Consider the following 24,687-nt stretch of genomic DNA (forward strand, 5'->3'; position numbering starts at 1 on the left):
ATATCTTTATTTTATCACGTAATAATAATCAGGTGTCAATTCAATCAGGGCCTCATTTATGAAAACAAAAGTTTGTGTTATATTTGACAAGCAATCAGATCCCACATTTTTCCTGTGGAGGTTAAATATGAAAGCAGGTATGGGTTACTACAAACCGGATTCCCAAAAAGTTGGGACACTATACAAATCGTGAATAAATACTGAATGCAATGATGTGGAGGTGCCAACTCATAATATTTTATTCAGAATAGAACATAAATCACGGAACAAAAGTAACTTAAACTGAGAAAATGTACCATTTTAAGGGAAAAATATGTTGAATCAGAATTTCATGGTGTCAACAAATCCCCCAAAAGTTGGGACAAGGCCATTTTCACCACTGTGTGGCATCTCCCCTTCTTCTTGCAACAATCAACAGACGTCTGGGGACCGAGGAGACCAGTTTCTCAAGTTTAGAAATAGGAATGCTCTCCCATTCTTGTCTAATACAGGCCTCTAACTGTTCAATCATCTTGGGCCTTCTTTGTTGCACCTTCCTCTTTATGATGCGCCAAATGTTCTCTATAGATGAAAGATCTGGACTGCAGACTGGCCATTTCAGTACCCGGATCCTTCTCCTACGCAGCCATGATGTTGTGATTGATGCAGAATGTGGTCTGGCATTATCTTGTTGAAAAATGCAGGGTCTTCCCTGAAAGAGATGACGTCTGGATGGGACCATATGTTGTTCTAGAATCTGAATATATTTTTCTGCATTGATGGTGCCTTTCCAGACATGCAAGCTGCCCATGCCACACGCACTCATGCAACCCCATACCATCAGAGATGCAGGCTTCTGAACTGAGCGTTGATAACAACTTGGGTTGTGCTCGTCCTCTTTGGTCTGGATGACATGGCATCCCAGATTTCCAAAAAGAACTTGGAATCGTGACTCGTCTGACCACAGAACAGTCTTCCATTTTGCCACACTCCATTTTAAATGATCCCTGGCTCAGTGAAAACGCCTGAGCTTGTGGATCTTGCTTAGAAATGGCTTCTTCTTTGCACTGTAGAGTTTTAGCTGGCAACGGCGGATGGCACGGTGGATTGTGTTCACTGACAATGGTTTCTGGATGTATTCCTGAGCCCATTCTGTGATTTCCTTTACAGTAGCATTCCTGTTTGTGGTGCAGTGTCGTTTAAGGGCCCGGAGATCACGGGCATCCAGTATGGTTTTACGGCCTTGACCCTTACGCACAGAGATTGTTCCAGATTCTCTGAATCTTCGGATGATGTTATGCACAGTTGATGATGATAGATGCAAAGTCCTTGCAATTTTTCGCTGGGTAACACCTTTCTGATATTGCTCCACTAACTTTCTGTGCAACATTGTGGGAATTTGTGATCTTTTACCCATCTTGGCTTCTGAGAGACACTGCCACTCTTAGAAGTTCTTTTTATACCCAATCGTGTTTCCAATTGACCTAATTAGTGTTAATTGGTCTTCCAGCTCTTCGTTATGCTCAAATGTACTTTTTCCAGCCTCTTATTGCTACTTGTCCCAACTTTTTGGGGATTTGTTGACACCGTGAAAATTTGAATCAACGTATTTGTCCTTTAAAATGATACATTTACTCGGATTAAATGTTTGATCTGTCATCTACGTTCTATTACAAATAAAATATTGACATTTGCCATCTCCACATCATTGCATTCAGTTTTTATTCACAATTTGTTTAGTGTCCCAACTTTTTTGGAATCCGGTTTGTATTTACAACTTCTCTATTTTCTTGTCTGCACTAGTGTAGGCATCAAATATATTGATGTGGTACTAGTTGCAATTACCCGGGACTTTAAAATTTATGACTACCCTTACGATAGGCCATCCATATTTGGTCAGGGGGCAATCTGAGGCTCGAGACCTCCACTAATCAGCTGTTTGGTGGGCCTGCATCCGATCCATTTATCAACAGAAAAAGTTCAATTTTTTTTTTTTTATCACTGTGCCAGGCATTATAGTTTACTACAGATTCAGAACTGACCCTTAATACCTCAAACAGCTGATTGCCAGTAGTTGGACCACTACGAGTTTAGGGATCATCAAACCCAAATTAGTTTACAATACAATTTTTTTTTAAGTATTAAGTAATCAAATTGACTAAAGTAGAAAATAACATGGTAACAATATAAGACTTGTTAGACAAACACTTTTACAACAAAAACATTTGCACTTACATTTCATTTGGCATACTGTATGAACACATCAAAACATAAGCATACAAAAACAGATTTTATAGCACATTACTGTACGTGGACAGAAATAAAAAGTGCATAATAAAACAGAGAGCCTTTCTTGAAACTCCATAACCTTTTTTTCTGGTGTCTCCAAAGAACTTAAGGCAGAGTTCCACATAGCAGACCATAGTGTTGACCATTCCTGGTGAGGTACCTGGACAAAGCCTGGAAACTTAGGCATTGTAACATCACACAAGGATCCATTTATCATGGAGAACAAAATGGCTGTCAAATAAAGGCACTCTTGTGTACGCTTTAGGCATTATACTTTTTTTGGCAGTATAAATATGTTAATACATTACGGTGGATCCTTTACTGGGTTCCTGAAACATAAAAAAACATGTACTCATGAGTTTCATGTTGCTTTACTAAACTTTAAAAAAGTCAACTACTTGTACCAGAAATTACTCTAACATTAAATTCAGAACTCACATATCGAGACGTTTTATTTTGTAGAGGTAGCTCACACAAATAACCAGAATTTTATGTAGTAATAACTATGGACAATTTAAAATTATTTTGGGTCACTAGTTGGCTATGCCCAATATTTGTTGACTATTTCTGTCTTGCATCAAGTGGTCAAACTTTTCTAAGTTAAAGCCATCTTCATGGAGATTGCTCTTAAGGGCTGTAACTTATACTTTCCTTTTCTAAACTAAGGCAACACGTCCATTTTGCATCCATGTGTACTGTGCATCCATTTTCTGTCTGTCATTTTAACAGCTGTTTTGAATCAATTTTGTACCTAATTTTAATGACTGCAAAAGCTAGTGCTTTTTCCTATAGTGTGCAAGCACGACCACCACTGATGGACTGCAGGGTGGTCTGTAACCAAGGAAACAGGCATAGTATAATGTGATGGATAAATGAATTTAGCCAGCAAAGGAAGCAATATGGATAATAACAATACATCGTAAGTGGCTTGTATTAACTTTCTTTACGTGATAAATGCAACTTACTGAAGTGAGACAACCCCTTTAATAAAATATTCTACAGATACTAAGAGACAGTCTACATGTGAGACTAGCCATTTCTGTAAAAGGTATAGTAAAACATAATAGTATTTATATAATGCAATATACACAATATATACTGTGTTGTGGTAACCAAAGCTCACCATGCATGGCCCAATGATTATTGTATACAGGTAACGTACCATAACTTCCTTGACAGAACTCTTCCGTTCTCTAGTTCTTTGAGTTAAAGACCCTTGCAGCACAAAGTTTCTATTACATGACTTCATTATGGTCACTGCTGGAAGTTCAGGTTCTCCATCTTTTAATAGAAATTCAAAACATTTTATGATATTGAGTTTTACATCAGCAATATCCTGATCACTAATTAGAAGCTACTATTAGATTTTTACCATCATCACATATTCTCCTCATATTTATATGATTTATCACTTTTGGCAACTTTAGGGAATGAAGTGGTAACCAAAGCTCACCATGCATGGCCCAATGATTATTGTATACAGTTAACGTACCATAACTTCCTTGACAGAACTCTTCCGTTCTCAGAGAAGAGCTACTAAACTAGTACATGGATTGCAGAATAAAACTTAACAGGAAAGATTAAAGGAACTTAACATGTATAGCTTAGAAGAAAGACGAGACAGAGGGGATATGATAGAAACTTTTAAATGCATAAAGTAAATCAACAAGGTTAAAGAAAAGATAATATTTAAAAGAAGAAAAACTGCTACAACAGGGCATAGTTTTAAATTAGAGGGGCAAAGGTTTAAAAGTAATATCAGGAAGTATTACTTTACTGAGAGAGTAGTGGATGCATGGAATAGCCTTCCTGCAGAAGTGGTAGCTGCAAATACAGTGGAATTTAAGCATGCATGGGATAGGCATAAGGCCATCCTTCATATAAGATAGGGCCAATGGCTATTCATAGTATTCAGTATATTGGGCAGACTAGATGGGCCAAATGGTTCTTATCTGCCGACACATTCTATGTTTCTAAGTCATGTGGGAAAGGAGTAACAGGACCCAATAATGATCAATAGACGTTTTCTTTTCAAGAGGTGGTTTGGTGTTATAGAAGAATAGACATTTACAGTTTTACCTCAAGCAGTAAAATGAGGATTGGAATAAATATCAAGGTGACATAGGAAGGATCTATAGAAAAAGCAGAATGTCACTTAAAGGATGTGTGATGTGGACAATATTTTTATGGGTCCTTTGAGGTTTATGGCAGTTTTCCAGCCAGAAGTACACCGTTCCCCTCAGCCACAAGGCCATAGCCAGGAGGGTTTTGAATAAAGTGATTGGTCCTAACTACTGATAAATGCTTCTGTCAGAAATGCGCCTTTAAAGGGGTTGTGCAAGAATGGTGGTCACATGACGGAAGTGGAGCCGGACACCCCCAGCTGTGATTGTCTACGGTGATGTCAAATGGGATGAAGAGCCCAGCCCTGAAGAAGCGGTAGCAGGGAGCCAGCCCCTGGAAGCAGGTCAGTCATCTTCCCTTTGCAGGTCCGGCAACCCTCATTCTTGCCCAGTCCCTTTAAGCTGATCTTAAGATGTTTCAACAGTTAAGATATACATGTATACCTGGTTTTACTAAAAAGTAATTGCTTATTTTCTCCCTGCTGCATGAAAAATGAAGAATTACAGTGAGGAACAGAAGTATTTGAACACCCTGCGATTTTGCAAGTTCTCCCACTTAGAAATCATGGAGGGGTCTGAAATTCACATTGTAGGTGCATTCCCACACTGAGCAACAGAATTTTAAAAAACGAATTTCCGGAAATCAGATTGTATGATTTTTAAATAATTTATTTGTCTTGAACTGCTGAACATAAGCTGAACAGATAAGAAACAGCAAGAATTCTGGCTCTCAAAGACCTGTTACTGTGCCTTTAAAAAGTCCACCTCTACTCCACTCATTAATCTAATTTAGTAGCACCTGTCTGAGCTCTTTAAAGACACCTGTCCACCCCACAGTCAGTCAGACGCCAACTACTACCATAACCAGAGAGCTGTCACCAGAGACAAAATTGTGGACCTCCACAAGGCTGGAAAGGGCTACGGGGCAATTGCCAAGCAACTTGGTGAAAATAGATCAACTGTTGGAGCAATTGTTAAAAAATGGAAGAGGCTAAAGACGACTGTCAGTCTCCCTCGGACTGTAGCTCCATGCAAGATGATAATAAAGGTGAGGAATCAGCCCAAAACTACAAGGGAGGAGCTGGTCAATGACATGAAGAGAGCTAGGACCACAGTTTCAAAGGTCACTGTCGATAGAACACTACGCCGTCATGGTTTCAAGTCATCACATATCCAGGCCCGTCTGAAGTTTGCCAATGACATCTGGAGGATCCAGAGGAGACATGGGAGAAAGTCATGTAGTCAGATGAGACCAAAGTAGAACTTTTTGGTCTAAACTTCACTCGTCATGTTTGGAGCAAAAAGAAGGATGAGTTGCATCCCAAGAACACTATCCCTACTGTGAAGCATGGGGGTAGTAACATCATGCTTTGGGGGTGCTTTTCTGCAAAGGGGACAGAACGACTGCACTGTATTAAGGAGAGTATGAATGGGACCACTTATTGTGAGATTTTTTGAGCAACAACCTCCTTCCCTCAGTCAGAGTATTGAAGATGGGTTGTGGCTGGGTCTTCCAACATGACAACGACCCGAAGCACACAGCCAGGATAACCAAGGAGTAGCTCCGTAAGAAGCATATCATGGTTCTGGAGCGGCCTAGCCAGTCTCCAGACCTAAATCCAATAGAACATCTTTGGAGGGAGCTGAAACTCTGTGTTGCTCAGCGACAGCACCGAAATCTGACAGATCTAGAGGAGATCTGTGTGGAGGAGTAGGCCAAAATCCCTGTTGCAGTGTGTGCAAACCTGGTCAAGAACTACAGGAAACGTTTGACCTCTGTAATTGCAAACAAAGGCTTCTGTACCAAATATTAACACAGATTTTCTCAGGTGTTCAAAAGCCTATGTTCAGCAGTGCAAGACAAATACATTCTTTAAAAATCACACAATGTGATTTCCCGAATTTTATTTTTTTATTCTGTCTCTCAGAATGGGAATGCACCTACAATGTGAATTTCAGACCCTTCCATGATTTCTAATACTTCTGTTCCTCACTGTATGTGATGTCCACTAAATTCCATGGCTTTACTCTAGGGCAGAAGGGCCACACTTCAAATGACTATAACTAATACAGTTGAATGTTGGTCATGGGACATTTACCTTAAAATGTCTTGGACATTTAAAAAAAAAAATCTAACCTGCACAATAAAAAAAGTTGTGCAACTTTAAAGTTTAACAAACCTCACTGAGTGGCCAGACCCGCAGTGGTCATCATACTTTCCTGGTCCCTGCCATTGGGTTCCATCTCCATTGCTCCATGGCTACCTCCGCAGTTCCCAAGTCTCTCGGAATCGGCATCCTGTTGATAGAGGTCATGTGACTTCTGCAGCCAGTTACTGGCCACAGTGGTGACCTGTCAAACTTGCGGTATGTCAGTGGGTCAAGAGCAGCATGGGTGACAGATCACCGCTGTGGCCAGTGATTGGCTGTAGCGGTCATGTGACCTCCATGAACAGGATGTTGATTCTGAGAGACCTGCGGAGGTTGCTGTAGAGGGATGGAGGCGGAACCCAGCAGAAGGGACAAGCTAAATATGATCATTACTTCAGGTATGGCCACCATGTGTGGTCTGTTAAAAAAAAAGTTTACACAGCCCCTTTAAAGGTACAGAAGAAACAGAAACTGTAATATGATTAAGCATATAAACATGCAATATTTTTACATGTCCTATACAAAAATTGTACATAAAAATAAGAACTGACCTTGCAGAGGAGTTGCTGGAAGTTTTCTTCTTTGTTGTCTAGAGGTGTCTATTGTATGAACCTAAATCAATTTATATATACATTAATATCTGGTTTAAATGGAATCTGCCAGGTTCTGCAAGCTGTATTAAAGAGGTTGTCTGCTTTTTTTTATATTGCTAACCCCCACTTCAATGGGACGGCTCCGTGCTATTCACTTGAACTGGAAAAAGCTGTGCCACTGAAGTGAATGGGAGTTGTAATTAGACCTGCTTGCCGCTGCAGTTGTAGTGTTCTCGCTGGGAGTTGGCCCCACACCTATCTGACTTATCAATACAAAGAAAGTGGACAACCCCTTTAAGTACAGTGAATAATACATGAATAATACAGTTGCCGCTTACCTTGGGTCACTAGTTTCTATCCACATATTCACCCCCATTCCCTGCTGTATACCCACAAAGCGGCCACAAAATTCAACGCTTGCCAAGGACATGCACATAATAGAGACTCCAGGATGAGTCCTGTCAATGTTTTCCAGGACCAGTTTGTGGGGAATGGAGGGGTGTATCCACATACAGCAGTACTATATAATTCATGTAGTACTGTACTTAAAAGGCTATTCCGTTCTCAATGGCAGGACCCCCACCAGTCTATTTCCTATCTCGTGGATAGGAGATAACTTTCCACAACCGGAATACCCCATTAATAAGCTGTCAATCATTGTACGTGGATGGGTGAAGAAGGACTCATAGGCTTTCTTTGAGTCCTGACAGCATTGAAACAGTGTTTCACATGAACATACTGAATCACATCATGGAATTTATAAAGCACCAAGCTTGAGTGAAAAATTCTGAATATGGACTCATGCACACGGCCGTAGCCATAAAACACAGAAAACGGCCATGTGCATTCCGCATTTTGCGGAACGAAATATCCTGCCCTCTATAGAACATTCCTATCTTTGTCCATAAAATGGACAAGAATAAGACATGCTCTATTTTTTTTATGGTGCCACGGAACGGACATATGGATGTGGACAGCACAATGGACAGTGTACTGTCTGCAACTTTTGTGGCCGCGTTAAAGCGAATAGGTTTGCAACCGACCCACAAAAAATGTGGATCGGATGCAGAATAAATATAGAGTCGTGTGCATGAGCCCTAATACACACACATTTCTATATGTTTTATTGTTTCATTTGGAGCTTTATAGGGGTTTCCTCTATAAACTTCTATGATATTCCAAACAGGTGTGGATCTTAGAAGGTTCTCTTAGGCTAATCCTTCATATTTTTAGCAGACCAGAGTTATGCTTGAAAATGTAAAATATGAATGGTGGTAGATTTATTCTCACAAAAATCCTTATGTTGACTACCAGCCGTATGATAATAGCAATGGCACTAGTTAATTATTTGGTCTACTGGTGTCACTGTATACAGTTAACTGAAATGACACAATTTGTTTGGGCAGTGTCCTTTGCAAATGTCTGCAATAATAAAAAATAAAAAAAAATAGCATGCTGCTTTAAAGAGCTCAGAAATTTAATTATTCAAACACTTCAGTAGCAACCATGTAAATGAAGGGGTTTGACAGTTGTACTCCTGCAGCATAATCGCAGATTGTAATGGCAGCCCAAGACCTAACAATGGCCTCCATGTCTGCCATCTACTGAAGCCTATTAGGCCCTGCCAGAGGCAAGATCTAATAAGCATTCTGTAATACTGACTGGTATAATACACTACAACACAGAAGTATTGCATTGCATTAAAACAGCGATCAATCTAATGAACGTTCAAGTCCCCTAATGGGACAAACTTTTTTTTTTTTAAATGGTAAAGATGTTTGCAAAATAAAAATAAACATAAAATATTCTATTTTCCCAATTAAAATGCTTTGTTGTGTCAAATAAAAAGAAAAAAAAATACACATAATTTGTATCTCTGTGTTCGCAATGACCTGAACAATAAAATGCTCAAGACTAGAGTTGAGCAAACACCTGGATGTTCGGGTTCGAGAAGTTCGGCCGAACATCCCGGAAATGTTCGGGTTCGGGATCCGAACCCGATCCGAACTTCGTCCCGAACCCGAACCCCATTGAAGTCAATGGGGACCCGAACTTTTCGGCACTAAAAAGGCTGTAAAACAGCCCAGGAAAGAGCTAGAGGGCTGCAAAAGGCAGCAACATGTAGGTAAATCCCCTGCAAACAAATGTGGATAGGGAAATGAATTAAAATAAAAATTAAATAAATAAAAATTAACCAAAATCAATTGGAGAGAGGTTCCATAGCAGAGAATCTGGCTTCCCGTCACCCACCACTGGAACAGTCCATTCTCAGATATTTAGGCCCCGGCACCCAGGCAGAGGAGAGAGGTCCCGTAACAGAGAATCTGTCTTCATGTCAGCAGAGAATTAGTCTGCATGTCATAGCAGAGAATGAGGCTTCACGTCAGCCACCACTGCAACAGTCCATTGGCATATATTTAGGCCCAGCACACACACAGGCAGAGGAGAGAGGTCCCGTAACAGAGAATCTGGCTTCATGTCAGCAGAGAATCAGTCTGCATGTCATAGCAGAGAATCAGGCTTCACGTCAGCCACCACTGCAACAGTCCATTGTCATAAATTTAGGCCCAGCACCCAGGCAGAGGAGAGAGGTCCCGTAACAGAGAATCTGGCTTCATGTCAGCAGAGAATCAGTCTTCATATCATAGCAGAGAATCAGGCTTCACGTCACCCACCACTGTAAGAGTCAATTTTCATAAATTTAGGCCCAGAACCCAGGCAGAGGAGAAAGGTCCCGTAACAGACAATCTGGCTTCATGTCAGCAGAGAATCAGTCTTCATATCATAGCAGAGAATCAGGCTTCACGTCACCCACCACTGTAAGAGTCAATTTTCATAAATTTAGGCCCAGAACCCAGGCAGAGGAGAAAGGTCCCGTAACAGACAATCTGGCTTCATGTCAGCAGAGAATCAGTCTTCATATCATAGCAGAGAATCAGGCTTCACGTCACCCACCACTGTAAGAGTCAATTTTCATAAATTTAGGCCCAGAACCCAGGCAGAGGAGAAAGGTCCCGTAACAGACAATCTGGCTTCATGTCAGCAGAGAATCAGTCTTCATATCATAGCAGAGAATCAGGCTTCACGTCACCCACCACTGTAAGAGTCAATTTTCATAAATTTAGGCCCAGAACCCAGGCAGAGGAGAAAGGTCCCGTAACAGACAATCTGGCTTCATGTCAGCAGAGAATCAGTCTTCATATCATAGCAGAGAATCAGGCTTCACGTCACCCACCACTGTAAGAGTCAATTTTCATAAATTTAGGCCCAGAACCCAGGCAGAGGAGAAAGGTCCCGTAACAGACAATCTGGCTTCATGTCAGCAGAGAATCAGTCTTCATATCATAGCAGAGAATCAGGCTTCACGTCACCCACCACTGTAAGAGTCAATTTTCATAAATTTAGGCCCAGAACCCAGGCAGAGGAGAAAGGTCCCGTAACAGACAATCTGGCTTCATGTCAGCAGAGAATCAGTCTTCATATCATAGCAGAGAATCAGGCTTCACGTCACCCACCACTGTAAGAGTCAATTTTCATAAATTTAGGCCCAGAACCCAGGTAGAGGAGAAAGGTCCCGTAACAGACAATCTGGCTTCATGACAGCAGAGAATCAGTCTGCATGTCATAGCAGAGAATCAGGCTTCACGTCAGCCACCACTGCAACAGTCCATTGTCATAAATTTAGGCCCAGCACCCAGGCAGAGGAGAGAGGTCCCGTAACAGACAATCTGGCTTCATGTCAGCAGAGAATTAGTCTGCATGTCATAGCAGAGAATCAGGCTTCATGTCAGCCACCACTGCAACAGTCCATTGGCATATATTTAGGCCTAGCACACAGGCAGAGGAGAGGTTCATTCAACTTTGGGTAGCATCGCAATATAATGGTAAAATGAAAATAAAAATAGGATTGAATGAGGAAGTGCCCTGGAGTCCAATAATATATGGTTATGGGGAGGTAGTTAATGTCTAATCTGGACAAGGGACGGACAGGTCCTGTGGGATCCATGCCTGGTTCATTTTTATGAACGTCAGCTTGTCCACATTGGCTGTAGACAGGCGGCTGCGTTTGTCTGTAATGACGCCCCCTGCCGTGCTGAATACACGTTCAGACAAAACGCTGGCTGCCGGGCAGGCCAGCACCTCCAAGGCATAAAAGGCTAGCTCTGGCCACGTGGACAATTTAGAGACCCAGAAGTTGAATGGGGCCGAACCATCAGTCAGTACGTGGAGGGGTGTGCACACGTACTGTTCCACCATGTTAGTGAAATGTTGCCTCCTGCTAACACGTTGCGTATCAGGTGGTGGTGCAGTTAGCTGTGGCGTGTTGACAAAAGTTTTCCACATCTCTGCCATGCTAACCCTGCCCTCAGAGGAGCTGGCCGTGACACAGCTGCCTTGGCGACCTCTTGCTCCTCCTCTGCCTTGGCCTTGGGCTTCCACTTGTTCCCCTGTGACATTTGGGAATGCTCTCAGTAGCGCGTCTACCAACGTGCGCTTGTACTCGCGCATCTTCCTATCACGCTCCAGTGCAGGAAGTAAGGTGGGCACATTGTCTTTGTAGCGTGGATCCAGCAGGGTGGCAACCCAGTAGTCCGCACAGGTTAAAATGTGGGCAACTCTGCTGTCGTTGCGCAGGCACTGCAGCATGTAGTCGCTCATGTGTGCCAGGCTGCCCAGGGGTAAGGACAAGCTGTCCTCTGTGGGAGGCGTATCGTCATCGTCCTGCCTTTCCCCCCAGCCACGCACCAGTGATGGACCCGAGCTGCGTTGGGTGCCACCCCGCTGTGACCATGCTTCATCCTCATCCTCCTCCACCTCCTCCTCATCCTCGTCCTCCTCGTCCTCCAGTAGTGGGCCCTGGCTGGCCACATTTGTACCTGGCCTCTGCTGTTGCAAAAAACCTCCCTCTGAGTCACTTCGAAGAGACTGGCCTGAAAGTGCTAAAAATGACCCCTCTTCCTCATCCTCCTCCTCCTCCTCCTGGGCCACCTCCTGTTCCATCATCGCCCTAAGTGTTTTCTCAAGGAGACATAGAAGTGGTATTGTAACGCTGATAACGGTGTCATCGCCACTGGCCATGTTGGTGGAGTACTCGAAACAGCGCAACAGGGCACACAGGTCTCGCATGGAGGCCCAGTCATTGGTGGTGAAGTGGTGCTGTTCTGTAGTGCGACTGACCCGTGCGTGCTGCAGCTGAAACTCCACTATGGCCTGCTGCTGCTCGCACAGTCTGTCCAGCATGTGCAAGGTGGAGTTCCACCTGGTGGGCACGTCGCATATGAGGCGGTGAGCGGGAAGGCCGAAGTTACGCTGTAGCGCAGACAGGCGAGCAGCGGCAGGATGTGAACGCCGGAAGCGCGAACAGACGGCCCGCACTTTATGCAGCAGCTCTGACATGTCGGGGTAGTTGTGAATGAACTTCTGCACCACCAAATTCAGCACATGCGCCAAGCAAGGGATGTGCGTCAAATTGGCTAGTCCCAGAGCTGCAACGAGATTTCGCCCATTATCACACACCACCAGGCCGGGCTTGAGGCTCACCGGCAGCAACCACTCGTCGGTCTGTTGTTCAATACCCCTCCACAACTCCTGTGCGGTGTGGGGCCTGTCCCCCAAACATATGAGTTTCAGAATGGCCTGCTGACGTTTACCCCGGGCTGTGCTGAAGTTGGTGGTGAAGGTGTGTGGCTGACTGGATGAGCAGGTGGAAGAAGAGGAGGAGGAAGCCGAGAAGGAGGAGGTGGCAACAGGAGGCAAAGAATGTTGCCCTGCGATCCTTGGCGGCGGCAGGACGTGCGCCAAACAGCTCTCCGCCTGGGGCCCAGCTGCCACTACATTTACCCAGTGTGCAGTTAGGGAGATATAGCGTCCCTGGCCGTGCTTACTGGTCCACGTATCTGTGGTTAGGTGGACCTTGCTACAGATGGCGTTGCGCAGTGCACACTTGATTTTATCGGATACTTGGTTGTGCAGGGAAGGCACGGCTCTCTTGGAGAAGTAGTGCCGGCTGGGAACAACATACTGTGGGACAGCAAGCGACATGAGCTGTTTGAAGCTGTCTGTGTCCACCAGCCTAAATGACAGCATTTCATAGGCCAGTAGTTTAGAAATGCTGGCATTCAGGGCCAGGGATCGAGGGTGGCTAGGTGGGAATTTACGCTTTCTATCAAATGTTTGTGAGATGGAGAGCTGAACGCTGGCGTGTGACATGGTTGAGACGCTTGGTGACGGAGGTGGTGGTGGTGGTGTTGGTGGTACATCCCCTGTTTGCTGGGCGGCAGGTGCCAACGTTCCTCCAGAGGCGGAGGAAGAGGCCGAGGCGGCAGCAGCAGAATAGGCCGAGGCGGCAGCAGCAGAAGAGGTAGCAGGGGGAGCCTGAGTGACTTCCTTGGTTTTAAGGTGTTTACTCCACTGCAGTTCATGCTTTGCATGCAGGTGCCTGGTCATGCAGGTTGTGCTCAGGTTCAGAACGTTAATGCCTCGCTTCAGGCTCTGATGGCACAGCGTGCAAACCACTCGGGTCTTGTCGTCAGCACATTGTTTGAAGAAGTGCCATGCCAGGGAACTCCTTGAAGCTGCCTTTGGGGTGCTCGGTCCCAGATGGCGGCGGTCAGTAGCAGGCGGAGTCTCTTGGCGGCGGGTGTTCTGCTTTTGCCCACTGCTCCCTCTTTTGCTACGCTGTTGGCTCGGTCTCACCACTGCCTCTTCCTCCGAACTGTGAAAGTCAGTGGCACGACCTTCATTCCATGTGGGGTCTAGGACCTCATCGTCCCCTGCATCGTCTTCCACCCAGTCTTGATCCCTGACCTCCTGTTCAGTCTGCACACTGCAGAAAGACGCAGCAGTTGGCACCTGTGTTTCGTCATCATCAGAGACATGCTGAGGTGGTATTCCCATGTCCTCATCATCAGGAAACATAAGTGGTTGTGCGTCAGTGCATTCTATGTCTTTCACCGCTGGGGAAGGGCTAGGTGGATGCCCTTGGGAAACCCTGCCAGCGGAGTCTTCAAACAGCATAAGAGACTGCTGCATAACTTGAGGCTGAGACAGTTTCCCTGGTATGCATGGGGGTGATGTGACAGACTGATGGGGTTGGTTTTCAGGCGCCATCTGTGCGCTTTCTGCAGAAGACTGGGTGGGAGATAATGTGAACGTGCTGGATCCACTGTCGGCCACCCAATTGACTAATGCCTGTACCTGCTCAGGCCTTACCATCCTTAGAACGGCATTGGGCCCCACCATATATCGCTGTAAATTCTGGCGGCTACTGGGACCTGAGGTAGTTGGTACACTAGGACGTGTGGATGTGGCAGAACGGCCACGTCCTCTCCCAGCACCAGAGGGTCCACTAACACCACCACGACCATGTCCACGTCCGCGTCCCTTACTAGATGTTTTTCTCATTGTTATGGTTCACCACAACAACAAATATATTATTTGGCCCAATGTATTGTATTCAAATTCAGCGGGATATAAATTTGAGGCCTAGTATTTAGGCGCTGGGTGACCGGTATGGATTTAGTGACAGAATTAGACTTGGAAATGCACAGAAGCGTGTGTGTGAAGTTATTCTGAATGACCCAATGTGCACCTTGAATATTATATACCCTTTTTGGGATAGATTTCAAATAGCTCTGATATAGCAGGAACCACTAAATTATGAAATTGCTAAATTGGGAATTGTACTTCAACCCAGAACAAAAAATGTGCTTTGACGGGCACTAAATAACTTTCCCAGCTACAACAGGACAGCGGTAACGAGAGATTTAGAGGGATTTAAATTTGAGGCCTAGTATTTAGGCGCTGGGTCACCGGTATGGATTTAGTGACAGAATTAGACTTGGAAATGCACAGAAGCGTGTGTGTGAAGTTATTCTGAATGACCCTATGTGCACCTTCAATATTATATACCCTTTTAGGGATAGATTTCAAATAGCTCTGATATAGCAGAAACCACTAAATTATGAAATTGCTAAATTGGGAATTGTACTTCAACCCAGAACAAAAAATGTGCTTTGACGGACACTAAATATCTTGCCCAGCAACAACAGTACAGCGGTGGGTAACGAGAGATTTAGAGGGATTTAAATTTGAGGCCTAGTATTTAGGCGCTGGGTCACCGGTATGGATTTAGTGACAGAATTAGACTTGGAAATGCACAGAAGCGTGTGTGTGAAGTTATTCTGAATGACCCAATGTGCACCTTCAATATTATATACCCTTTTAGGGATAGATTTCAAATAGCTCTGATATAGCAGAAACCACTAAATTATGAAATTGCTAAATTGGGAATTGTACTTCAACCCAGAACAAAAAATGTGCTTTGACGGACACTAAATATCTTGCCCAGCAACAACAGTACAGCGGTGGGTAACGAGAGATTTAGAGGGATTTAAATTTGAGGCCTAGTATTTAGGCGCTGGGTCACCGGTATGGATTTAGTGACAGAATTAGACTTGGAAATGCACAGAAGCGTGTGTGTGAAGTTATTCTGAATGACCCTATGTGCACCTTCAATATTATATACCCTTTTAGGGATAGATTTCAAATAGCTCTGATATAGCAGAAACCACTAAATTATGAAATTGCTAAATTGGGAATTGTACTTCAACCCAGAACAAAAAATGTGCTTTGACGGACACTAAATATCTTGCCCAGCAACAACAGTACAGCGGTGGGTAACGAGAGATTTAGAGGGATTTAAATTTGAGGCCTAGTATTTAGGCGCTGGGTCACCGGTATGGATTTAGTGACAGAATTAGACTTGGAAATGCACAGAAGCGTGTGTGTGAAGTTATTCTGAATGACCCAATGTGCACCTTCAATATTATATACCCTTTTTGGGATAGATTTCAAATAGCTCTGATATAGCAGGAACCACTAAATTATGAAATTGCTAAATTGGGAATTGTATTTCAACCCAGAACAAGAAATGTGCTTGAACGGACACTAAATAACTCGCCCAGCTACAGCACTAGGGACAGATTTAGCTGGATATAAATTTGAGGCCTAGTATTTAGGCGCTGGGTGACCGGTATGGATTTAGTGACAGAATTAGACTGGGATATGGCCAAAAAATAAACAGACTATTGCTGGTTAAATGCACTTGGTGTGACAGCTTCACCCTGATGTAGGCTTTAGCCAAAAAACAACCACACCATTGAGGGTTAAATGCACTTGGTGACAGGCGCAGCTTGCCCCTGATTTTGTATATGGCCAAAAAATGAACAGACTATTGCTGGTTAAATGCACTTGGTGTGACAGCTTCACCCTGATGTAGGCTTTAGCCAAAAAACAACCACACCATTGAGGGTTAAATGCACTTGGTGACAGGCGCAGCTTGCCCCTGATTTTGTATATGGCCAAAAAATGAACAGACTATTGCTGGTTAAATGCACTTGGTGTCACAGCTTCACCCTGATGTAGGCTTTAGCCAAAAAACAACCACACCATTGAGGGTTAAATGCACTTGGTGACAGGCGCAGCTTGCCCCTGATTTTGTATATGGCCAAAAAATGAACAGACTATTGCTGGTTAAATGCACTTGGTGTGACAGCTTCACCCTGATGTAGGCTTTAGCCAAAAAACAACCACACCATTGAGGGTTAAATGCACTTGGTCGCAGCTTGTGCTGGCGCACCACAAGACACAAAATGGCCGCCGATCACCCCAGAAAAATGAGACTGACAAACGGTCTGTGCAGCCTAAAAACAGTGAGCAATTGAGGATCAGCAGCTCAATGATCCACAGCTGCAGATCGATCAGTTAATCAAGTCCTTTGGAGGAGTTAATCTGCCTAATCTCGCCCTACTGTCGCAGCCGCAACCTCTCCCTACGCTAATCAGAGCAGAGTGACGGGCGGCGCTATGTGACTCCAGCTTAAATAGAGGCTGGGTCACATGGTGCTCTGGCCAATCACAGCCATGCCAATAGTAGGCATGGCTGTGATGGCCTCTTGGGGCAAGTAGTATGACGCTTGTTGATTGGCTGCTTTGCAGCCTTTCAAAAAGCGCCAAGAAAGCGTCACAAAAGCGCCAAGAAAGCGACGAACACCGAACCCGAACCCGGACTTTTACGAAAATGTCCGGGTTCGGGTCCGTGTCACGGACACCCCAAAATTCGGTACGAACCCGAACTATACAGTTCGAGTTCGCTCATCCCTACTCAAGACATAAAAAACAAGGATTGTTTTTTATTAGTGTTGAGCAAATCGAAGTTAACAAAATGGATTCGATCTGAATTTCAGGAAAAATTAGATTCATCACCGGGCGTAATGACATGGTGATGACACACATCATAGCGCGTGAGATTTTCTTCAATCAAGATGGCCACGACGGCCTCTCCACAATCAAATGTATGAGTATGTACTTTTTTTAACCCCTGATAAACCCCTGAAAGGTCTCAATGTGACTCAGCGTGACAACTGAGGGGTTCAATGATGGAGCGCGATCATTGCGTCTGCTACATACAATGGAAAGTGATTTGTGACTAAGTACTTCATAACGAATCAAATTTCTTCTTGAAGTTTGGCAAAGCAGCTGAATCGAATTTTTGAAAACTTTGTAACTTTTTATGTTCAACCGACCACCCATAAAATGAAATCCCTCAAAATGGCAGTAATTAAAATGTCAAATCATCCTGCATAAGCAGCAAAACATAAGACCTCACACAGCTATGTCAAAAGAAAAACGAACACCAACCTCACTTACCTGATTAATATTATTCTGCTCACGTCTCCTCGTAAGTCGTACACATGGAGAGACATTCAAGCCGGCTACTGTAAGAGCTGATATTCGACATTCAATATCTGAAATCTAAACATAGAATATGGATTTTTACAATCTTAATATGATAAGTGCTAGGACTGTTTAGGCTAAAAGCACAGGTGGGCATTATATATACTGGAGGCACTACAGGGGGGACATTATAAGTACTGGGACACTACATGATGGCATTATAACTAATGAGGACACCAAAGGGTAACACTATATCTAATGGGGGCACTTCAGAGGGCATTATAACTACTAGGGGCATTACAGGTGTGCATTATAACTAAGGGCACTTTAGGGGGACATTATAAAAAGTAGAGGCTTACAGCAGGACATTATAAGTACTGGGGCAATACAGAGGCATTATAGCTAATGGGACACTACAAGGGGGCATTATAACTACTGGTGGCACTCCAGTGGGCATTATAACTACTTGCGACACTACTGTAGGACATTATAAATACTGAGGGCACTACAGGGGGACATTTTAAGTACTGGGGCAATAGAGGGGGCATTATAACTACTGGGAGAACTACAGGGAGACGCTGTAACTACTTCTCTACCTCCCTAGATCAGCAAGGACCTTGCCATTGACCTATTTACTACCTGGGCCACTACAAATGTTAGTATTAAAGGGGTTGGCTCATTTCAGCAAATGGCATTTATCATGTAGATAAAGTTAGAGGGGTTGTCTCATCTCAGACAATGGGGGCATATCGCTAGGATATACCTCCATTGTCTTATAGGTGCGGACCTCTGGGAACCGCACCTATATCGAGAACGGAGCCCCAAAAGTGGTGGAGGGTGCAATATGCATGCGCAGCCATTCTCCATTCACTTCTATGGGGAGAGCGCTTGGTGGTGCCCAGACCGAAGTCCTCCAGCCACCACTTTGCAGGGCTCCGTTCCCGATATAGTTGCGGGTCCCAGCGGTGGCACCCCCACCTATAAGACTAGGGGCAACCCCTTTAATACAAGTCACTTTCTTCTAATGTATTGTGATTGTCCATATTGCCTCCTTTGCTGTCTTGATTCATTTTTCCATTGCATTATACACTGCTCGTTTCCATGGTTGCGACCACCCTGCAATCTACTAGCAGTAGTGGCCATGCTTGCACATTATAGGAACAAAGTGCTATTCTATTCGTGCTCCCATGATCCCGGCCACCAGAGAGGTAACTCCTGGATAAAAGCAGTGTATAATGCAATATAATTATGAATCAAGCCAGCAAAGGAAGCCATATGGATAATCACAATACATTAGTAAGTTTCTTGTACTAACTTTGCCTACTACAGCCATTTGCTGAAGTGATACAACCCCTTTAACCTCTTTATTTTTAACTCTAGATATTCAGGAACTTTACTATTAACCTTTTCCTCAGTAGACTACCAAGAATATTTTATCGCCACCCTATTCCACATATCCCAACAGTAACGCTGGTCATTCTAAGACTGTGACATATAAATCTTTACTTTTATGGAATGTAACTCTTTAAGAGGTTGTCTAAGAGTTTAAGAAATCAAAGGGGTTGTTCGAGTTGTGTAAAAAAATAAAGCACTGTAAATCTGATATAAACCTGATATAAATATGATATAAATCTAATATATATCAGCTAAGCAATTTTTAGGCAAAAAATTATATTTATTCATGTACCTAGTTCTGTTCTGGCCCTTTCTTGACATGTAGTTACAGAGCCTACAGAGGAGGTTTTCCTTATGAATATTTGGGGGTGTGAACAAAGACTGCCTTTCTCCTCGTCCTGTGAATAAAAGTGCTGCCCTGTCTGCAGTCTGACTTCTGGGATACTCATGTTGTATGTGTGGGACTACAAGTCCCAGCTGTACAATACAATTACATTGCTGGTACACACAGGCTCTTCCCCCTACCTATTTTTGTGCAATGCTCTGCAGACAGCAGAAGAGTACAGAGAACTCCTCCAGTCTTTGTCAGCATTGTGTTTTTAGGGTGAGAAGGGAGGATCCTGTGCATAGCATTTATCTCTTCAGTGCCTTGAGAAGAGGAACCCCTGCAGCTTGAGACAGCTTAGCCAGCAGATCGGGCAGTTTAGGGGGCGTGGCTTGTCACTCCAACCAGCACAGCCTTCACAGTGGCGTTCCGGCACAGACAGACCTGCTCCGTTCTGCTCCCTCAGGCTTGTGCATGGAACGTGATCAAAGCAGGGAAAGAAGCCGACATCACAGGTCATGTGATGCTCAGCTAACTAGGAGAACGGGGCCACTGTAGATGAAGTAAGTGAATTGAAAATCCCTTACATTTGCTTATGCAGATTACACGCTTCAGCTATGTGGTCATTTATTTCAATCAGTTATTGTGAGCCAGTTATTGTGTGGGTAAAAAACACAGAACAGGTGCAAATCAAATAACTACACCTGATCTCTGAGTAGGCTTCACTCCTGGTTTTGGCTCAAAAATAACTGACCAAATAACTGAGGTTTGAACTTAGCCTTAGTTAGAAACATACAAAGAACAAAAAATGTATTTGAAACCTCCTTTAAGCTACTCACCTGTTAAAATCCCTATCGCTTTTTCTTTTGCTGTGATGTCTTACACATCCACATGACCTCTGCAGCCAATCACTGGTCTCAGTGGTCTTGTGCCGTGCTTGCTAGTATCAACGCTGAGGCCAGTCATTGGCTGCAGTGGTTAAATGAAAGGATACATGGAGTGGCGTGGGGATTTCACATGTGATTATCCTGCTGATAGGTTAATATCTTAAACGGCAGAACTACTAATTTAATTGCACTACAGACCTATACTATTTACGGTCTGTGACTATCCATAAGAGCCCTGGTGTTGCTGTCATTTGTGCAATATTATCAAGGTAGTCATCAGTTAGTGTTCTACTTTCTTTTTGAAAGTGAATGTGAAATATTTATTCTTTGAACATTAAGGGGACCTATTCTAAGATTGCAGAAGGATATAATACTAACCCAAATGATGACATTCCTATGTGTTTCACAATTTAAGGACAGTACATAGCCCCATGTTCATTACCTTGAATCTCCTCTGATTCAATTATGTTTAAATAAGTTGAATGACAGCAACAGAAATAACATCAACTAATACAAGTTATATACTGACTATGTCCACTCAGCAGTGACCACAGTGGCAACTAAATAAGCTTTGCAGTGTGGAGACCTGCCCAAACCTGTCAGTGTAACATCCGATATGAGGGGCAAATGAGTCAGACAGTACAATTTAAGTACTGTATATCTGATACATTCTTTACTGTAACAATGTGTAGCTCAAAATAAATAAGTTTTTAAGTTTGTCCACAATCCCAAAAAATTACCTGACGCTCAGCATGATGAACCTGGGCAGCTGCTGTCGCAACTTGATCTTCAAGATCTGCGAGTTCAATCTCTGTAGTTACACTGTTGATTTTGCGTGCAGAGTCTTCTATCTCCTCAAGTTGCCCTTCTAACCCATACACAGTGCCAGCTGCGAGGTACACCTGTAGGTTTAGTAAGATGTAATTACTGGATAATCAAAGTATTTCTGTATGCTCGTTATCAAATGTTATATGTAAGCACAAGAAAGTACTGCTGGGGGCCACACCAATCTCGAGAATGGGGGCCCACGTGGTTACACATGCGCGCTATTGCTCCATTCATCTCTTTGGGGCTGTAGGAGAAAGCTGAGTGCTTGTACTGCTATCTTTGGCAGTTCCATAGACTGGGGTCCTTTACTTTCTCCTTGCTGAGAGAGAAATATAGCTGAAACAACATGCATATTTTATCTAAACAGGGAACTACAAACAGCGTGTGTGTGTCTTTGGATGGCACTTGCCAGTTAGTAAAGCCCTGTGATCACATTAACTTTTGTACTAATCAAGTAGTCTCTTTCTCTTGGCAGTGTGATGGGAGTAAGGCCTCATGCACACGACCGTTGTATGCACCCGTTGCCATTGTTCCGTTTTCCGTGATTTTCTGCAGACCCATTGACTTTTAATGGGTCCGTTGAAAACTCGGAAAATGCACCGTTTTTCATCCGCCTCCGTGATCCGTGTATCCTGTCCGTCAAAAAAATAGGACCTGTCCTATTTTTTGGACGGACAACGGTTCACGGACCCATTCAAGTCAATGGGTCCGTGGAAAAACACGGATGCACACAAGATTGGCATCCGTGTCCGTAGGCTACATTCATACAGACGGATCCGAAGATCCGTCTGCATAAAAGCTTTTTCAGACCTGAGTTTTCACGAAAGAGTTTTCACTTCGTGAAAACTCAGATCCGACAGTATATTCTAACACAGAGGCATTCCCATAGTGATGGGGACCCTTCAAGTTAGAATATACTACAAACTGTGTACATGACTGCCCCCTGCTGCCTGGCAGCACCCGATCTCTTACAGGGGGCTGTGAGCCGCACAATTAACCCCTCAGGTGCCGCACCTGAGGGGTTAATTGTGCGTATCATAGCCCCCTGTAAGAGATCAGGGGCTGCCAGGCAGCAGGGGGCAGACCCCCCTCCCTCCCAGTTTTAATTTCATAGGTGGCCAGTGCGGCCCCCCACGGCCCCCCCTCCCTCTATTGTATTAATTTCTTTTGTGCGATCCCCTCCGGCCGCCCCTCCCTCCCTCTATTGTATTAATTTCTTTTGTGCGACCCCCTCCGGCCGCCCCTCTCTCCCTCTATTGTATTAATTTATTTTGTGCGACCCCCTCCCTCCCTCTATTGTATTAATTTCATTGGTGGTCAGTGTGCGGCTTCCCCTCTTCCCCCCTCCCGATCATTGGTGGCAGCGGAGAGTTCCAAACGGAGTCCCAGTTTAATCGCTGAGGCTCCGATCGATAACCATGGCAACCAGGACGCTACTGCAGTCCTGGTTTCCATGGTTACTTAGCAATATTAGAAGCATCATACTTACCTGCTGCGCTGTCTGTGACCAGCCGGGAGCTCCTCCTACTGGTAAGTGACAGATCATTAAGCAATGCGCTGCACAGACCTGTCACTTACCAGTAGGAGGAGCGCCCGGCCAGTCACAGACAGCGCAGCAGGTAAGTATAATGCTTCTAATATTGCTAAGTAACCATGGCAACCAGGACTTCAGTAGCGTCCTGGTTGCCATGGTTACTGATTGAAGCCCCAGCGATTAAACTGGGACTCCGATCGGAACTCTCCGCTGCCACCAATGATCGGGGACGGGGGGGAGGGGAGGCCGCACACTGGCCACCAATGAAATTAATACAATAGAGGGAGGGAGGGGGGTCCGGGGGAGGGGGCGCACACTGGCCACCAATGAAATTAATACAATAATGGGAGGGAGGGGGGGCCGCACACTGGCCACCAATGAAATTAATACAATAGAGGGGGGGGGGGGGCAGCACTGGCCACCAATGACATTAAAACTGGGGAGGGAGGGGGGTCTGCCCCTTGCTGCCTGGCAGCCCCTGATCTCTTACAGGGGGCTATGATACGCACAATTAACCCCTCAGGTGCGGCACCTGAGGGGTTAATTGTGCAGATCGCAGCCCCCTGTAAGAGATCGGGTGCTGCCAGGCAGCAGGGGGCAGTCATATACACACTTCTTAGTATATTCTAACTTGAAGCATCCCCATCACATTTGACAGTTGGCTGGACCCATTGAAATGGCAGGTGCAGACAACATTTTACCATTATAAACTGCTGACAGCACCAGGTAGGGACTGGGGACAGCAGGACAAACATACTATTTATGGAGCTTTGATTATCAGGAATAGTGAATAGTTATAGAAATAGCTATTCTGCTGGGCAACGATCCAGCCAGGAGATGGTACTTCACTGTGAAGTGATCTCTGCATTGGGCTGCTTCACAACCCCTCCCATTTACTTTGAGTGACAGCTATAGCATCCAACCAGGTCACTCCATAAAGTGAAGGGGCTGTGAAGCAGCTCAATGCAGAGAGCACTTCACAGTGGAGCACCACCTCTAGTGCACTTTCAGGAGCTATGTTTGTACTGCTCTCCCCAGACACTACCTAAAGCTGTCAGCAGTTCTGCATGGTCAAAACTACTGATAGACCCCTTTTAAAAGGAATCTGTCACCCGGTACCTCCCTCTCAAACTGTTTACATAGACACTTAGCTTTTTTTCTTTTGATCCGAGGCTCCATTACTGAATTATGATACTTTTTCTTAATATGCAAATTAGGCCTTTGGTGCAACAAGGGCTTAAACATTGCCCCTGTTGCACCAAAGCTCCACTCCTTTCTGTGGCCAGCCCCTACCTTGCTGCCTGGCACTGTCAATCAAAGCAGTCAGGTAGTGGATGGTCACAGAAAGTAGCGGAGCTTGGATGCAACAAGAGCAATGGTAACGTCACTGAACCAAAAACGTAATTTGCATATTAAGAAAACGTATCATGTCTATGCAAACAGTTGAATATGGAGGTCAATAACCAATATATGCCCCAACCAGGGATTCCTTGACTATTCAAACACATGAATAGAATTACACACATAAGCCTGTGGTATACACCATAACATAAAACCTACAAATAACTACTAGACCGCTTGTAAATGAATATCATTTTATTACATAATTGCAAAAAGCTATCTCACAAACATGATTAAAAGAACATAGGTGCAGGGATATCATCTGGAGGATGAACACAGCGGATACTACGTTCATGGATCTGTCCATCTTTACAAACATGGTTAACAATAAGGTGCCAGTGTAGAAAACATATTACATAATAATCAAATGGACAACGAACAATTACCCATGCTGTGCTTCCTCCAGGATGGCACCAGCCCCGACGCGCGTTTCGGCGAACCTTCGTC

The 24,687-nt window shown here is 44.2% G+C and overlaps 1 protein-coding gene across 1 annotated transcript in view; it reads right to left on the reverse strand.

Moving 5' to 3' along the window:
* Positions 1-2,501: 2,501 nt before the first annotated feature.
* The window catches only part of LOC122938981 (myosin VIIA and Rab interacting protein), a 570,956-nt gene continuing 548,770 nt past the window's right edge, over positions 2,502-24,687 (reverse strand). The window contains exons 13-17 of the mRNA XM_044294890.1: positions 21,218-21,379; positions 17,844-17,948; positions 7,093-7,153; positions 3,431-3,549; positions 2,502-2,597 (exon numbers count right to left, since the gene is read on the reverse strand). Coding sequence (XP_044150825.1) covers positions 2,565-2,597; positions 3,431-3,549; positions 7,093-7,153; positions 17,844-17,948; positions 21,218-21,379 — 480 coding nt within the window. The 3' untranslated portion in view covers positions 2,502-2,564. The remainder of the gene's footprint in view (positions 2,598-3,430; positions 3,550-7,092; positions 7,154-17,843; positions 17,949-21,217; positions 21,380-24,687) is intronic.

Source organism: Bufo gargarizans, chromosome 5 (genome assembly GCF_014858855.1).
Source record: "Bufo gargarizans isolate SCDJY-AF-19 chromosome 5, ASM1485885v1, whole genome shotgun sequence".
NCBI lineage: Eukaryota > Metazoa > Chordata > Amphibia > Anura > Bufonidae > Bufo > Bufo gargarizans.